The 18,637-nt window shown below is 41.8% G+C and overlaps 1 protein-coding gene across 1 annotated transcript; it reads right to left on the bottom strand.

The window, feature by feature from the left end:
- Positions 1-1,006: 1,006 nt before the first annotated feature.
- Positions 1,007-16,756, bottom strand: LOC125346401 (kinesin family binding protein). Its single transcript, XM_048338909.1, has 7 exons — positions 16,281-16,756; positions 14,462-14,560; positions 12,323-12,402; positions 11,488-11,671; positions 6,656-6,740; positions 3,662-3,777; positions 1,007-2,659 (listed from the first exon to the last, which is right to left on the bottom strand). Exons 1-7 carry the CDS (start codon positions 16,704-16,706, stop codon positions 1,784-1,786), a joined length of 1,866 nt encoding a protein of 621 aa, XP_048194866.1. The 5' UTR covers positions 16,707-16,756; the 3' UTR covers positions 1,007-1,783.
- Positions 16,757-18,637: the final 1,881 nt, after the last annotated feature.

Here is an 18,637-nt window from a genome sequence, read left to right as displayed (position 1 = left end):
ACAGTGCCACTTCTGGCCATTTTCTGTATATGTGGTGCTGGGGAATTGAACCCAGGGCTTCATGTATACGAGGCAAGCACTCTTGCCACTAGGCCATATCCCCAGCCCCTTGACTTTTTTTTTTTGCCAGTCCTGGGGCTTGAACTCAGGGCCTGAGCACTGTCCCTGGCTTCTTTTTGCTCAAGGCTAGCACTCTGCCACTTGAGCCACAGCACCACTTCTGGCTATTTTCTATATATGTGGTGCTGAGGAATCAAACCCAGAGCTTCATGTATACCACGCAAACACTCTTGCCACTAGGCCATATTCCCAGCCCTCCATCTTGACTTTCTATGCCTGCCTCATCCCATCCCTTCCCATTCCTTAATCTTCTTTAGCTTTATCTCCTATTCTTTTTTTGTCATGGTGTTTGAGCTCAGGGTCTGGGCACTGCCCCTGAGCTCTTTTGCTCAAGGCTAGTACTCTACTGCTTGAGCCACTGCACCACTTCCCGTTTTTGAGTGGTTAACTGGAGAGTCTCATGGACTTTCCTGCCTGGGCTGGCATTGAACCTCAGTTCTCAGCCTCCGGAGTAGCTAGGATTACAGGTGTGAGCCACCAATGCCCAGCTTCTATTCTTTTTTTGAGGTGCTGGAGTTTGAACTCTGGACCTTGTGTTTACTAGGCACCCACCAGGCTCTACTACTTGAACCACATCCCAGCCTTTTTTATTTGTTCAGTGAGCACCTATTTGCAGGGGCTAACCTCTGGGACTACTAGCCTCGGAGATCCTCCTACTTAGGCTTCCCGTGTAGCCAAGATAACAAGTATGTATCACTATGCCCAGATTGCTAGTGGAGACGGATGGAGTCTTGCTAACTTTTTGCCTAGTGTGGCTTTGAACCTTGATCTTCTTGATAGCCACTTACTGGGTAGCTAGGATTATAGGTGTGAGCCTAGCTAATACTTTTTGAGGTGTCAAAAAGTAAGACTGATTGTTTACAAGGAAACAAGAGAGAAAATCAAGTTTTTCTTAGTTGAAATAAGTGTTTATTATATTTCCAAGGCTTTTACCCTATAGTTAATATAAACCATTTTACAACACTTTACAACAATATAACTTAAGTTTATAGTATTTTGAAAAGGGAAAGATTTCTTTGGAACTTAGTAAATATTTTAGAAAGCAAAACTACAGAAAGTTACTATTTCAAAGTTAGTACAGTAACAGACTTGTCTACCAGGTACATCACCCAGTATTTTTCCTTGTGAGGAATCTAGCAAGCATCAGCCACCAAAGAATCCATGTTTAGAAATGGAGGCAAAAAATGTTCATCTATACCTACATATGCATTATAGTATATATGTATGTATATAACAATACATATATAACATACATGTTATTGTTTATGTTTTCTTTTCTGTTTGAGACAAGATCTCAATATGTAGCTCAGGTTGGCTTTGAACTCACTGTATAGCCAGGCTGGTCTCAAACTCCAGATCTCCCTGCCTCTGCCTTCCAAGATCTGAGATTACAGGCATGTAATACCATGCCTAGCACAGGGAATGCTTCTATTTAGATAGGAAACAAGCAATCTAGAGTGCAAATCACATGTCACTTGAACAAGACAATTTACATAATTAGGTATAAATTATTAACTTTCTGTTGCCGAGGTGGTCTGGCTGTACCCCCCTTACACGGCACTCATCTGCTCTGTAGGGAAGCATCACAATGGAAATGGGTCTGCCTGAATACTGGGGGGAAAAAATCACCAGTAGTGCACATTTCTTGTTTTTAAAAAAACATTTAAGTCAGAGCCATCTTGGTTCTGAATCTCTCCATTTTTGTCGGGAGAAGACTAACCATCTCTTTACTAAGTTCTAGCTCAACTTCAATTTCCTGGGCAGCCTCAGGGTGCTTTTCACAGTAATCGACAATAAATTTGTAATGTTCCAATGAGGTTGCCAAATTCTCTAGCTCTTTCTTGGGATCAGCAGTGATGATTTTGCCATAGAGACGAGCAACGCGAAACTTAGCAAGCATGGCGGGGCGAAGAACATCCTCCCCTAGATGCTCAGGAAATACTTTATTTGGGTCCCTCAGGGAGTCTAAGAAGAGCTGGTAGTACTTCAGGGCTGACTTATTAAGGTTATTGATTTTTTTTACAATGTGTGAATCAGGATCCCTTAACTTGTCAGCAATGGCAACCTTCAAATCCATCATATCATAATAAGCGTGTGCAATTTCAAACTGAATCTGCCTATTGATCAATAGGTAATACTGTGGATTCAGGTCCACCGTGAGGGGCTCTAGCATAGCTATTCTGCGTTTATGCATCTTGCACCTCCTCTCCATGTCAGTTTCAAAGAAGGCCAGGACCTTGAACAGAGCGCTGTGGTCTTGGACAACTTCAATATGGTCAGTGACATACCCATCGATTTGGAAGAACTCTTTTGCCTCAGAGACATAGTGTTGACCCAGTAAGAAGAGTTCTCTGGCTTCTTCAAAGTCTAAAGGTCTCAAATACCTCACTTTCTCCTCCACTGCGGAAATGGCATCGCATAGCTCCCCTGTTCCAAACTGCACAGCTTTCTTCCTGATGCTCTCCTCCTCATCTAGTTCTTTTTTCCTTAAAGCTCGAAGTTCAGACTGTTTGTCAAAATCAAGCTCGCCTATGTTGTCCTGAAAGTAAAAGGTGCTACAGTTAAATAGGATATTTCTTGCTGTCCAATAAAATTTAAAAAGCAAAACTAAAAATAAAGAAAACTCTTTCCTCCCAGCCTAGCTGAGGGAGAAATTATAACTTATTTTGTTTTGGTGCTGGGAGTGGAACCACAGGCCTGGAGCAAACTAGGCAAATGTTCCACCACTAAGCTGTAGTACCAGCCCACTGAAGGCACTAGAATCTTCCATTTTATTTTATTTTTTTTTTTAAACAATCTTACCACGTAGCTCAAGTTGGCCTTGAACTCTCAATCATACTATCTCAGTCTTTTTGGAGTTCTGGGACTATAGGCATGAACACCAGCCAAGTATTAAACTGTTTTTTTTTTCTTCTTTTTTTGCTAGTCCTGGGGCTTGAACTCAGAGCCTGAGTATTGTCCCTGGCTTCTTTTTGCTCAAGGCTAGCACTCTACCTCTTGAGCCACAGCTCTACTTCCAGCCTTTTCTGTTTACGTGGTGCTGAGGAATCAAACCCAGGGCTTCATGCATGCTACACAAGCACTCTACCACTAAGCCACATGCATTAAACTTTAAAAAACTTCTTTCTTCCAATTGTATGTATTAAAAATTCAGGAAATCTCCAGTGCCAGAGGCTCACATCTAAAATCCTAGCTACTCAGGGGGCTAAGATCTGAGGCTCACAGTTCAAAGCCAGCCTAGGCAGGAAGTCTATGAGACTCTTATCTCCAAATAGTCACAGAAAAGGCTGGAAGTGGTGCTGTGGCTCCAGTGGTAAGAGTGCTAGCCTTTAGCAGAAGGAGCTCAGGGACAGTACCCAGCATTTGATGAGTAAGATTTTCAAAGGAGGTGATGAGGGCAAGAAACAATTATTTGTGAGAGCACATACTACATACCTCTATAATTAACACACAATAAACCCAAGAATCACAATCCCCAGGGTCAGCTTTCATTTATATTCTGCTCATGAAGAGAGAACAAGGCAACTCTGGCCTGTATTACCTGCATGGAAAGCTGGGCATTCTGCATGAGTGTCAGACAGTACTTGATCCAGCATCTTGCTATCTCCCCTTTCCTCTGATGATAAAGCTCTGGCATATCTCCTTCTGCTTCAGGAGCTAAAAAACACACATGACTTGTATAGGCTAGAAGTTCCAAGTATGGTTTTCAATGTGTACTGAATTCAGTGGCACCTGGGGATGTTGCTATTATCGCTGTAGATTACTTTCTATATATTTTCTTGTGCTTTATCTATATTAAAAAATTAAGGACATAACATGTAGCCAACCTTGAACACAACTTTTCCTTCACACATTATACCAACACTTACCAACCCTTTGGCTCTTTTAGTAGAGCATTATAAAACCATTAGCTATTTTATACTTTAGCCCTTCTAATATAGGGAGTTCATTGTTTCTAGTTCTTTACTATATAACATGACAGTCTTTGTGCCTAAATTTGTCTGCTTTTGAATTACAACCTTAGAATAGAATCCTAGAAATGGAATTCCTAGAATGTGAAAGAATTTATAAAATTTTAAATTTCTTAACACGGCTGAGTAATTCTCAATAGATACACTACCCAACCATATTTAAGATGTCTGCAGGAAGCATTCTGTTCTGAAGACATTGTCACTTCTTCCACTTCTTGCTTTCTGGTAGTGAGGACCAGGCCCAGGGCCCTGGCCATCTAAGCACAGCTTCTACCTGAGCTGCATCCCCAGCCCCCACAGCTTTCTATTTTGAGAAGTAAAAGCAAAATGGTGCTTCTTGGAGGTTTAATTTTTAGATAAAATTTCTTAGAATTTCAACTCATCTATAATTAATCCAAGATAGTAAGTAAATGAAACAAAACAACTATTCAATCTAATACTGCACATTCTTTCTAATTCTTCAGAGGCTCTGCATTGTTCACAATTAAAACGTTTACTCATTTTCTTTTTTGGTGGTACTGGGGCTTGAACTGAGGGCCTCCAGCTTGCTAGATAGGCACTCTACCCCCTGGGCCATACTCTTACTTCCAGTCCTTTCAGCTTTATTTTTCACATAGTGCTTCAGGTTTCTTGCCCAGGGATATCTGGAGGGTGATCCTCCTACTAATGCATCCTGTTCAGCTGGGATTATAGGTCACTGTGCCCAGCTATAGAACATTCATTTGTAAAGAAAACATGGTATTTCAAAATCTAAAACCTCTTTAAGATTGCAGACTGTTCAATGATAGTGACAAAATCAGAGAATTAAAAAGATGTTGAATTTATTGCCAAACTTGTTAAATACCTCAAATATACATGATAGCCATGATTTTTTGCATGCTAAATGAAACACTGTTAAGTACTGGGGATGTAGGTCCATTGTACAGTATTTGCATAGTATACGAAAGGTCCTACGTTCCATCTCCATCATTGTAAAGCAAACAAAAAGTTTAAAAATGATAGATGTAAGCTCACACCACTTATGCATGGAGTATTCTAATAAAAAAATGTATCAATTCAATCTTGGCTAAAGGAAATGGCACACAAACCCCAACTGATGAAATCCTATGAAATAACTGTATCCTGCTTAAACGTTAATGATGGAAGAGAAAGGCTGACAGGACTATTCCAGAGGACAGAGACTAAGACAGTGTGACAACTGATCACAATCTTAAACTCAGTGAGCTAGGACTGAAAAAAAACCCAAAACATTGCTATAATGGATATTATGGAGACAATTGTATAAAGAGAAATAAGATTCTTAAAAATTGTAGCAAATGTTTCATTTCCTGAATTTGCTAACTGTTCTATGATTATGCAAGAAGATATTCTTGTTAGGAAATGTATATGCAATCACTTCTCAGTGGTTAAGAAAGAAAAATAAAATGTGACATCTAAGCCAGGTGTTGGTGGCTCATGCCTATAATCCTAGCTACTCAGGAGGAAGAGATCTCGGTTCAAAGCCAGCCCTGGCTGGGAATATGGCCTAGTGGCAAGAGTGCTTGCCTCATATACATGAAGCCCTGGGTTCGATTCCCCAGCACCACATATATAGAAAATGGCCAGAAGTGGCACTGTGGCTCAAGTGGCAGAGTGCTAGCCTTGAGCCAAAAGAAGCCAGGGACAGTGCTCAGGCCCTGATTCCAAGCCCCAGGACTGGCCAAAAAAACAAAAACAAAAAACCAAAGCCAGCCCTGGTAGGAAAGTTGAGGAGACTCTTATCTGCAATTAACCATCAGAAAACTGGAAGTGGAGCTTTGGCACAAAACGGCAGAGTGCTAGCCTTGAACAAAAGAGTACAGGGACAGTGCCCAGGTCCTAAGTTCAAGCCCCATTCAACAACAATAAAAGGTAACATCTAGGGCTGGGGATATGGCCTAGTGGCAAGAGTGCTTGCCTCGTATACATGAGGCCCTGGGTTCAACTCCCCAGCACCACATATACAGAAAATGGCCGGAAGTGGCACTGTGGCTCAAGTGGCAGAGTGCTAGCCTTGAGCAAAAAGAAGCCAGGGACAGTGCTCAGGCCCTGAGTCCAAGCCCCAGGACTGGCAAAAAAAAAAAAAAAAAGTAACATCTAGATATTAACTTAATATGTGGATGAAAATGAGGCAAACTAGTGAATAAGTTAGGCCTGGTGGCACACATCTGTAATTCTAGCTACTTAAGAGGCTGCGGCAGAAGGATCTTGATTTGAAGGCCAGGCTTGGGTTAGACCGTAAGATCCTGTCCAAAAATCAAAGCAATGACAACAACAACAAAATTGGTGAGTTTAGTTGAGAAAATAGTTTCTTGTTCTACTTTTGTTACTTTCCTAAAATTTAAAATGTTTAATATTAAAAGATTGAATTTCAAAACTAAAAAAAATTAAAGCTTATAGTACCAGGACACAGTGACCTAGTAGTCTGTAGTCCCATTACTTGGAAGGCTGAAGCAGGACAATGCATTCAAGGTCAGCCTGAACTACATAGCAAGACCCTGTCTCAGAAAACAGCTACATAAGGAAACATGCACACATAAACTTACTGTCTTCTGTGGCTGGAATTTTCCCAATTTGACCAAAAATAACATTAGCAGCTGACAAACAGTGTCTGGCTTCCATAAAGCATAGCTGTTGGAAAAATAAATGAGAAAGAATATAAGTCTCACAAAGTCTTATTTACAATTGATATTTGAATATTTCTATGGGAAAACTATACTATCAGGTGTGATCCACTATGAAGGAGGCCTGTACAGGTGCTGGACAGCAAAAAGGTATGAAAGGCACATTACAGTGATATGTTAAAAAGTTACCTCAGAGATTAAAATGACAATGCCAAACTCCTAAAACTGACTTAAACTGGCACAGAGCTAACTGTGGACTGAAAGTCAGCTGTCTTCCCATAACCAGAACACAGATGGGAACAACTCTCATCCTAAACTCCAATTCTTGCTTTTTTTTTTTTCCAGACCTGGGCCTTGGACTCAGGGCCTGAGCACTGTCCCTGGCTTCTTTTTGCTCAAGGCTAGCACTCTGCCACTTGAGCCACAGTACCACTTCTGGCCATTTTCTATATATGTGGTGCTGGGGAATTGAACCCAGGGTTTCATGTATACAAGGCAAGCACTCTTGCCACTAGGCCATATCCCCAGCCCCTCCAATTCTTATATTCTGTCCGAGTAAGAAGATTCAATTTTTATTAGGTTAAGAGGGCTTTTTATATCCCACCATTCAAAGGGAGATTCTTCACACATTAATATCTACATGTATTAACAATATAAACATGCATGGAGCTTGTTTTGTTTTCTTGTGTGGGTCCTGAGGCTTGAACCCTGGGCCCTGATGCTGTCTCCGAGCTTTTGGGCTCTAGGCTGTGTTCTCCTACTTGAGCCACATCTCCACTTCCAGCTTTGTACTGGTTAACTGGAGGTAAGTGTCCCATGGACTTTCCTGGCCCAGGCTGTCTCTGAATGGCAATTCTCAGATCTCAGCCTCCCAAGTAGCTGCACTTACAGGCCTGCCTGGCAAATGGAGCTTTTTTTTTTTTTTGCCAGTTCTGGGTCTTGAACTCAGGGCCTGAGCACTGTCCATGGCTTCTTTTTGCTCAAGGCTAGCACTCTACCACTGGAGTCAAAGCACCACTTCTGGCCTTTTCTGTTTATGTGCTGGTGAGGAATCGAACCCAGGGCTTCATGCATGCTAGGCAAGCACTCTACCACTAAACCATATTCCCAGTCCCGCAAATGGAGCTTTAAGTGTGAATTAAACCATAATGAATATGTACTTTTAAAGCTGCTAAACAAGGGTTCTTCAAATAACTGTAACAGGAAGCTATAAGCAGAGGCAGGTTTTCTAAGGACCACAGTAAAACGGATTCATGAGAATTAGGCTTAACTGGATGTTCTGAGTATACACAGCAGTATTACTTACACACTTGACCTTAGACCAAAGTCCTAGAAGTGATGCTGCAAATAGTCTTATTGGCTCCTGCTAATAGTTCATCTGAATGAAATTCTGTGGAGCAATATTTTAAAGACAGGCACATTTACAGAACTAGCACTAACAACAACAAAAATCTTGGAAAGAATAAAGGTCTAAGTATAAGGCAGAGGATAACTAGAGAGATGAAAGAAGTTGGAACTCTGACAAGCAGAGAATTTCCATAATTCTTGTGGCTTGTGAATAAGAAATATAAATAAGGGACTGGAAATGTGGCTTAGTGGTAGAGTGCTTGCCTAGCATGCATGAAGCCCTGAGTTTGATTCTTCAGTACCATATAAACAGAAAGCTGAGGTGGTGCTATGGCTCGAGTGGTAGAGTGCTAGCCTTGAGCAAAAGAAGCTCAGAGACAGTGCCCAGGCCCTGAGTTCAAGAACCAGGACTGGCGAGAGAGAGAGAGAGAGAGAGAGAGAAATATAATAAAAAGTAATCTATTGGTGAGGTATCTTACTAAGACTAAACTATCTGGTTGGAAATGTAGCTTAAAAATGTCTTAGCAGAGAACTTACAGGCACAGGAAGGAACTTCCTGAATAGAGTCCCAAGGGCACAACAGATAGGGGAGAGACTTGACAAATGGGACTACTACAAAATAAAAAGTTTCTGCACAGCGAAGGACATAGCCACCAAACTAGAAAGACAGCCAACCATATGGGAAAGGATCTTTACCAGCACAGCAACAGACAAAGGCCTAATATCCATCATCTACAGAGAACTCAAAAAACTAAGCCCCTCCAAGCCCAGTAAACCAATTAGGAAATGGGCTAAGGAGCTAAAGAGAGACTTCACAAGAGATAAAAATGGCAAAGAAACAATGAGGAAATGTTCAACATCCCTGGCAGTAAAGGAAATGCAAATAAAAACAACCCTGAGATACCACCTCACTCCAGTTAGAATGGCCTATACTCTGAACTCAGGCAACAACAAATGCTGGAGAGGGTGCGGGGAAAGAGGAACCCTTCTCCATTGTTGGTGGGAGTGCAAATTAGTACAACCACTTTGGAGAGCAGTATGGAGGTTCCTCAAAAAGCTCAATATAGACCTACCCTATAACCCAGCCATACCACTCCTAGGCATCTATCCTGAACAACAAGTCCCACGATATCAAAAAGACATCTGTACTTCCATGTTTATCGCTGTACAATTCACAATAGCCAAAATATGGACACAACCCAGATGCCCCTCCACAGATGAATGGATCCAAAAAATATGGTACCTATACACAATGGAATACTACATAGCAATTAGAAATGGTGATATATTGGTATTCGTAGGGAAATTGTCAGAACTTGAACAAATAATGTTGAGCGAGACAAGCCTAGAACACAGAAAACAAAGGGGCATGATCTCCTTGATATATGACTGTTAAGGTGGGGGGAGGGGAGACAGTAGAGACCAGGTCTGCGAAACCAAAAACTTCTTGTCAAATGGTATTTCCCACAGGTTTGGGTCAGCGACCCTACATTATGTAACTAAAACCAAACAACTACTCAACATATAAAGGCAAAAAATAGACCTCTCAGTGGAGCACAATAGCTCAAAAGCTATGTATGTATGTTCATATAAGACAAGGATAAGCAAACTCTATTGTTGACGTTACATTTAAAGTCCTAGGTGAATATCCTTTGGCATAGGCCATGTGGCTACTGTATATGTTTTTGGTACACTGTGTAATGTATATATGTCTACCTGATCTAGGGAAGGGAAAGAAAAACAGGGTGTAAGATATCACAAGAAATGTACACACTGCCCTATTATGTAACTGAACCCCTTTTGCACAACACCTTGTCAAAAAAATTTGTTTAATTAATGAATTTTTTAAAAAATGTCTTAGCAGGGCTGAGAACATGGCCTAATGGTAGAGTGCTTGCCTCATATACATGAGGCCCTGTGTTCAGTTCCTCAGTACCACGTATACAGAAAAAGCCAGAAGTGGCACTGTGGCTCAAGTGGTAAAGTACTAGCCTTGAGCAAAAAGGAAGCCAGGGACAGTGCTCAGGCTCTGAGTGTAAGCCCCAGGACTAGCCAAAAAAAAAAAAAAATCTTAGCATTAGAAACTGAAGGATGACAGAAGAAATGGGTCTGCAAAAGTACAGCAAATTGATTCTGAGGAATTCGAATTAAACAAATAAGGAACACATATTTGTCCCTATGTAACAGTCCAGAAAGCATGTCATAAAACCCTGGAATTATGGAAATCAGCAGAGACATTTACAATATCCACATTACTACAGAACAGTTCATTCTGAGAAATAACTGAAATGTATCACATGCTTTTACCAAAGCCCACATTTAACAGTCAACTTCCTCAGATAAATTCTCATTACAGATTACCATTACATAGATAAAATTCTGTCTACCACAAGAAAAAATTTGCAATAAAAGGTAATTTATCACTAAGGTGAATTTAAATAGTACACCCATAATCAAAAAAGAACTGAAGCCATGTAGCCTTAGCTACTCAGGAATCTGTGATCTGGAAGATCAAGGTTGAAGCCAGCCCAGGCAGGAAAGTCCATGAGACTCCTATCTCCAGTTAAGCAGCAAAAAGGCTGCAAGTGGAACTATGACTCAAGTAGTAAACTGATAGTCTTAAGCCAAAGAGCTCAGAAACAGCACCCAGGCCCTGAGTTCAAGCCCCAGGATTGGCACCCACACCCACGTTACAAACTTAATATACTAGCAAGTAACAAATTGAGCTGCATTTTTCTGCTTAGTTTACATCACAAAATACAAGCCTTTTTAAAAATTGTTATTATAAAGATAATGTACAGAGGAGTTACTGTTACGTAAGTCAGGTAGTGACTACATTTTGCTTTAGAGAACACCACCCCTTCCCTCATTCTTTCCCAGTTTTTCCTTCCAATACCCACCCACAAGTTGTATAGTTCATTTTCAACAGTGTCAAGTGAGTACCACTGCTGCATTTGTTCACCATTTTTCCCTCCATTTCTTTTTTTTTTTTTTGCCCAGTCCTGGGGCTTGGACTCAGGTTCTGAGCACTGTCCCTGGCTTCTTTTTGCTCAAGGCTAGCACTCTGCCACTTGAGCCACAGCGCCACTTCTGGCCATTTTCTGTATATGTGGTGCTGGGGAATTGAACCCAGGGCCTCCTGTATACGAGGCAAGCACTCTTGCCACTAGGCCATATCCCCAGCCCCTCCCTCCATTTCTGAACCCCCACTTACACTCCCAAAGCAGATAAGCAAACAAGACAAAAAGAAAAGAAAAAGTAGCATAGATAAAACTTCTTGTTTCCATTTCCTGGAGTTTGTTTTGGTAAATATTGTTGTGCCTTTGTGCTAAGCCACTAGCTTTTAAAGGATGGTATCTTCGGGCTATAACTGGCTCCTTTTTATATTCTTTTAGGTAATTACTTACCTTATTGATGTAAAACTGGGACAAGGTAGCAGCATTAATAGCCCACTCCATAGGATGATAAGCATTGTGCTCAAGCTGGCGTTTCAGTGTGCTGTGGCAATAGTGAGCGGCCTTCTCAAACATTTCCATATGCTGGTAGACTTGAGCCAGGTAATACAGGTTATGAGTATAAACCTTCTCAAATCTGTGAAGAAAAGTCCGTATTGCATAATGGTTTGTCATTTATAAGTAAATTTCTTTTTGTTGTTGTTTCTGGTTGGTCATGGGGTTTGAACTCAGGACCTGCACACAGTCCCAGGGTCTTTTGCTCAAAGCTAGTGCTCTTTCACTTGGAACCACAGAGCCACTTCTGGTTTTCTGGTGGTTAATCAGAAATAAGAGTCTCATGAACTATCCTGCTTGGGCTAGCTTTGAACAGTGGCCCTCAGATCTCAGCCTCCTGAGTAGCTCAGATTACAGGCGTGAGCTACCAGTGCCTGGCTTATAAGTAAATTTCATATGTAGTTTTCTTGATCCTCCCAACAATCCTTGAGTTGTATTTGGTACATGTATTTATATGATAGGAAAGAGTCTCAGACCTAACCAAGATGACATCACTTGTAAGTGGCAAATGGAAGTTTATTCCACAGAGTAGGGCTGGAGTGTGGCTCAAATGATAAAGAGCTTGCCAAGCAAGCCCAAGGTACTGAGTTCAAACCTTGTGCTATAGAGGGTAAGGGTGGGTAATCCACAGTTTCACTTGGATGACCTGCAAGCAGCAAACATCAGGCTCTTTTGAAACAATCATTTTATTTATACTATGTAGGAACACCTGTTGATTTCTATACCAACTAACCTTTTTGATCTCTCCTGTTCAGTTAGCTTCTCTTCTTCAGGAAGAAAGTGTTCTGTAGGATCAAGAGGAGGTCTCCCAATCTATGATTAAACAACAAAAACTCTTTAAAATTTCAAACTGTGAACATCAAGCACCCTCTTCTGGGGAATGGAAGAAATCAATTTTGAGTTGTTACGTTTTTGGGGTTTTTTTTTTCCATCTTTTGAGGGGGATATTTGGAGAAAAGGTTTCACTATGTAGTTCATGCTGGCTTTGAACACTATCCTCCTTCCTGCCTCAGACTCTTAAATTCTTAGATTAAAGGCATGCATCACTACTCCCAGTTTATATGTAAACTGTTCTTAAAGAAAAACTACAAATTTCTAAGTGTGGTGTTGTATGGCTATAGTCTCAGCACTTGAGAAGCTGAGGCAGAGGATCATGAGTTGGGGGTAAGGGGGTAACATGGCTACATAGACTCTACCTCAAAAAAAAAGGAGGGGGGGATAGGGGCTGGGAATATGGCCTAATGGTACAGTGCTTGCCTGGTATACGTGAAGCCCTGGGTTCAATTCCTCAGCACCACATAAATACAAAAAGGCCAGAAGTGGCGCTGTGACTCAAGTGGCAGAGTGCTAGCCTTGAGCAAAAAGAAGCCAGGGACAGTGCTCAGGCCCTGAGTCCAAGCCCCAGGACTGGCAAAAAAAAAATAAAAAGGAGGGGGGGATAATCTTATGAATATAATGTCACTACTTTGGAAAATATGAGAGTTTTGTTTCTTTTGTAGTCATACATCCTGATGGTTAGCAAGTACATTTTTGTATGTTAGGCACCTCCAGTCCTTTTTATTTTTCTATGCTTTGGATAAGGTCATTTTCTTCCCTGGGCCTTCCTAGATCAGAAATCCACTATTTATGTCACTCATCGAGTAGCTGAGATTACAGGCTTATAATACTATACTTGGCTTATTTGCTGAGACAGTTTCACCAACTTTTTGTTGGGCTGGCTCGCTTTGGGTCCTGATCTATCCAATCTTCTCCTCCCAAGTAGCTAGGATTAAAGACATGCACCATTGAACATGGGCCTGTTTATGTCATATATAATATTATTTTAAATTTCTTTCATATGGATACCAGTGGCGCATGTCTATAATGCTAGCTACTCAAGAGGCTGAAATCTGAAGATCACAGTTTTAGCCCATACAGACAGAAAAATCATTCAGATGCTACCTCCAATTAACCAGCAAAAATGCTGAACTCGATGTGTGGTTCAACTGGTAGAGTGCATTTATAAACAAAATTACCAAGTGAATGCAAGAGGTTCTGAATTCAAGTCCTGGTACTAGAACAACATTTTTTTTTTCAGGTAGAAATAGCATTTTAATAAGCAACTTTTAAAGCAGATAACCATAACAAATAGTAATCGACAAGAAATATGTTGCCTAGCCGGGTGCCTGTGGCACGGCACACGCTTATAATCCTAGCTACTCAAGGTGGCTAAGATCTGAGGATCATGGTTCAAAGCCAGCCAGGGCAGGAAAGTCCATGAGACTTTTATCTCCAATAAATTACTCAAAAAAACCAGAAGTGGTACGTGGCACAAGTGATAGAGAGCTAGTCTTGAGTACAACGAGGCTCAGGGGTAGTACCCCAGCCCTAAGTTCAAGCCCCAGGACAGGCAAAAAAAAAAAAAAAAAAAGAAAGAAAGAAAGAAAAAAAGGAAATATGTTGCCTAATGATTCCTTTCATGTAAAAAACTTATTACGCCAAGAGCTGGTGGCTTAATATGAGCAATGTATCTGAAATCTTTAGGGCACATATTTCCCTTGTTTTCTTTTAGCTCTGCTATTTCTAGTGGGATCAAAGTAGAAAATTTTGAACACAAATACAAAAAATATCCAAGTGGTATTTGGGGATAACAAACTATTTCCTTGATGACTACATTCAAGTGTAGGCTGCCATTATACCCTACCCAAGTATTATTTTTACAAACCCAAAGTCTTCACTATATAGTCATTTCAGCTTTCAGGTAACTTCCCAGAAGTTCCAGAGAAATTCTTGGGTGCACTGAAGAATTACCTCATCGTGAATGAGGAATTCTTCGACCAGTTCTTGACTACTTTCAGCCTAAATTTAAATTTTAATCTGACTTGCAACACACCTCTTTCATGTATTGATTATACAGAGCTTCTGATGATTCTAGGTAAGCCCGTGCAGTTTCAATTTCTTCCCTTTCAGACCATAAGATGCCCAGGTTATTCTGCAAAGAAGAGAAACAGTGATGACTTAAGACTTACAATTAAAGCAATATCTACAAATTGTATTAGAAAGGGGGCAGAGAAGTGATAAAGGAGGTGAGGTTGAGATTGATGGAGTACATTATGCCATTATTTAATATGGAAATGTCACAATGAATTCTCACTCTTGTATAACTAATGTATGCTAACAAACAAAAATTAAATTTGTAATTTCAGAGGTCTTTTTTGGTTGGGGAGGGGTTTGGACTGAGCCTGGAGCTTGTTAGGCTGGTTCAATATCCCTGAACCACACCTTCAGCCCTACCAACCATAATTTTAATGATACTACTTACTAACCAGTAATGGAGTTTGAGTAACAATGAGTTACTCATAATACTGACAAACATACTGTGGTAGACAACTGCTAAGATGGATCTGCAGTGACCCCTGCCTTCTGGTGCTCCTACCCTTTGTGCTGTCTCTTTGCCATGAGCGTGAGCTGCAGTGAGTGACTTGCTGCTAAAACTGCAATTTGGGAGAGGTGATAGAAAATCACACTAAGATCAGGCTACAAAATACTTTGGCATCCATTTATTATTTTAAATAATAAAACATGTTTATACTTTAGAGTGGTTTTTGTGACAAAATCTTGCTATGTAATCCAGGTTGGCCTCAAACTCATGACCACCACTGGCTTTGAGTGTTCTTAAAATTGTTATAAAATTGTTGGGCACTGATGGTTCATATTTATATTTCTAGCTACTCAAAAGGCTGAGATCCCAGGATCCAAGTTTGAAGCCAATCAAGGCAAGAAAGTTTGTGAGATTCTTATCTCCAATTAACCAGCAAAACCAAAAGTGGAGCACTAGCCTTGAGCAAAAAGCATAGGGACCATGCCTGGTTAATGCGCGCGCATGCGCGCACACACACAGACACACACAGACACACACAGACACACACACACACACACACAAAATCCCATCCATCAAAGTTATTGATTCTTCTTTCTCTTTTCCTTATTGAGCTCTTTGGCTTGGTTTCCATTGTACCAACTTTCTTCTGCTACCACAGATAAATACCAGTATATATTGTAAACAGCAAAGATGAGAAGGAATGCCAGAGAAAAATTATTCCTAGGCCTCCAGAACTTGATGAAGGTTTAACAATCTATGGTGGGTCCGGTAGTTCTCCAAAGATAACAGATTGAGGCAATGTAGTTAAATATCATGAATTCCCATGAAAACAAACATTTTATCCCACAAGTAATCCTTCGTAGCTATCGGGGGAGAATTTGATATTTTACCATGAGTAAGATATTACAGTTGTCAGGTGGGGGTGTCTCATGCCTGTAAACCCACAAGTTGGGAAGCAGAGGCACCAGGATCAAAAGTTCAAGGGAGCTAGAGCTATAGAGATACTGTCACAAAATAAAAAATAAGTCACAACTGTAGGACATCACTTTTGTATGAACAAGAAAACTGTAATACAGCATTGGTCAACTCATAAGGAGGTTCAGAGATACTAAAATGGGAAAGATTGTAAATTTTCCGTTCTGCTCCTGGGGCGTGAACTCAAGGTCTGGGATCTGTCCCTGAAGTTTTCCAATAGAGCCTGGTGCTGAGATTCACGGGTCTCAGCCTACTGAGTACCTGGGCTGCCAGGCGCGCGCCTCTGGTGCCCGGCTACCCAGCAGCCTCTAAAGTGGGCCCCGGGTGTGGAGGCCGGCCGCCGCGGCCCTCTCACCTGCGCCTGCACGTAGAGCGAGACGCAGCGATGCGAGAGCCGGTACCGGCTCAGCAGCCTCAAGCTCTTCACCAGGTGCTCCTCCCCGGCCGACAGCTCCTCCGTGTCGATATGGTTCACCCCGAGGTGGAACTCGAGAACCGCCAGCCGCACTGCCCGCTGCGCAGCGGGCCCCTCGGGCTCCACGGCCTCGGTAGGCGGCCCCAGGGCGTGGTCCCCCGCGCCCAAGCCCTCGTCGGCCAGAGGCCGCTCGTCCTCATCCTCCGGCGCGGGGCCGAGCAGCGCCTTGACCTCCTCCAGCAGCGCCCGGGCGCTGTATTTGGACTTGTACGGCTCCTTCTCCGGGTTTTTATGTAATTCCACCCGCGACAGGGCCAGGGCCGCCTGGAATTTCTCGCGGATCTCGGCCCACGGAGCGGTAGCCATAGCGGCCTCCACAAACTGGGCTGTCTCGAAGCTTGCCGTCGGGACTCCCGCCTTCCGCCTGCTTTACGACATTTCACTTACGGCCGGAGGCAGAGCGAGAGCGCTGTGGAACGGCAGCCAATGAAGTCCACCAATGGAGCCGCAGTATGCTGGGCAATGGCCAATAGGGAGGCATAGTGGTCTCTATAGCAGCTATGGCCATGGAAACGAGGCTGCCAATGAGGACCTCTCCTCCTCCAGTACTACCCCCTGCAGTGTGACTTCTAGGTTCACTGTTTTTTGGATAGATGGATGTGTACTGTACATAAAAACGATCGGCAGCAAGCAGGGAGCTTATGGCTCACGTCTGAAATCCCAATTACTCAGGAGACTGAGATCTGAGGATGGTGGTTATAAACCAGACCGGCCAGACTCCAACCTCCAATTAACCACAGGAAATCAGAAGTGGGGCTATGACTCCCAAGTTAGTGGAGCGTTGTCCTTGAGCAAGGGTTCAGGGACAGCGCCCAGTTTAAGCCCCACGACTGACCGAGGGTGAGGGGTTGGTGATGTCGGGCGCTCATGTCTATAATCCTAGCACGAAGTTGACAAGTCCCACCTCAACATACAAGCTAGACATGGGAACACCCACAATGCTTGTTCAAGATACATGAGAAGTATACCGTGTCCAAGGCCAGACAAGGTACAAAGTTCCAGACCATCTGGGAAAAGGGCTTGGAAGTATGACCCAACTGGTAGTGCACCTGCCTATCAAGTGTGAGGCCCTGAACTCAAACCCTAGTACCAGCAAAAACCAAATCAAAAAGACCCAATTTTACTTTGTCCCTAGTAAACACCAAGTGCAATCTGCTGCTGCAGTACTATGGGAAAAACTAAAGGGAGATAAATTATTTTTGGAGTGATTTGCACCAAAATCTGAAGCATATTTACTTCCACCATACAACTTTTATCTACACAAAACCTAGTAAAATGACAACTACGCAAACATTCACACATTAACTTTACAGTTGTTTTAACAGTGAAATTAAAATAGGAACCACTAAGATTGGTGGTCTTGGTTAAATGTCCAGTGGCATATCCATATAGCACTTATGAAAAATTGACACTAGATCTGTTGCTTTCCCAAATGGGTTTAGCTTTGGGGAGAGGGGGGGTTGTTTGGTTTCAGACAGATCTATAGACCATTGGCCCTGTGTAGCCCAGGTTCCCCTCAAATTCAATCCTTCTGACATCGCTCCCAAGTACTGGATTCACAGGTGTGCATGCTGGTGTAGCACCCAGACGTCTGGAATTGGCAATCTTCCCACTTATCCTCTGCCTTGATTACCCGCCATTTGTACACTGCTGGCACTAGCTTTTTATACCTCATTTTTATAATAAAAATTTCAAGTCTTTTCATTTAAAAAAGCCACCAAGCCCATAACGTATTAATTTTTTATTATGGCATTAAAGCAGTATTTTACACATTAACTCAGTTTACTGTAAAAACATTTTATGTACAACTGCAGAGAATCCATTACACAAATTGCTCTAACATAAAAAAATGGGTTTAATTTTAAAAGTACATCGAGTTGATACATAAACTGGAAAATATTTTCTCTGTAGCAAAATGATAACATTTCCCCATTTAGACCAATAAGCCCATTTAAACCAATAGTAGATGAATTACACATTTATAAATATGGTTTGAACTCAAATCTAGAAAAAAAGTTAACTTCATTTATTGAAAAAACTGCTTGGTCAGGAGCCAGTGGCCCATGCTTATAATCCTAGGTCCAAGGACTATGGTTTAAAGCCAGCCTAGGAAAGAATTCGTCCAAGGGAATCTAACTCCAATTTACCAGCAAAAAAGGTGAACTGGAGGTACAGTTCAAGTGGTAGCACGTCAGCCTTGATTGAAAAAGCTGAGTCTTGCTTGAGGCCCTGAGTTT

This window comes from Perognathus longimembris, chromosome 2, assembly GCF_023159225.1.
Source record: "Perognathus longimembris pacificus isolate PPM17 chromosome 2, ASM2315922v1, whole genome shotgun sequence".
In the NCBI taxonomy this organism is placed as follows: domain Eukaryota; kingdom Metazoa; phylum Chordata; class Mammalia; order Rodentia; family Heteromyidae; genus Perognathus; species Perognathus longimembris.
The sequence above is the reverse complement of the archived record's forward strand: the minus strand, read 5'-3'. Positions and strand labels throughout refer to the sequence as shown.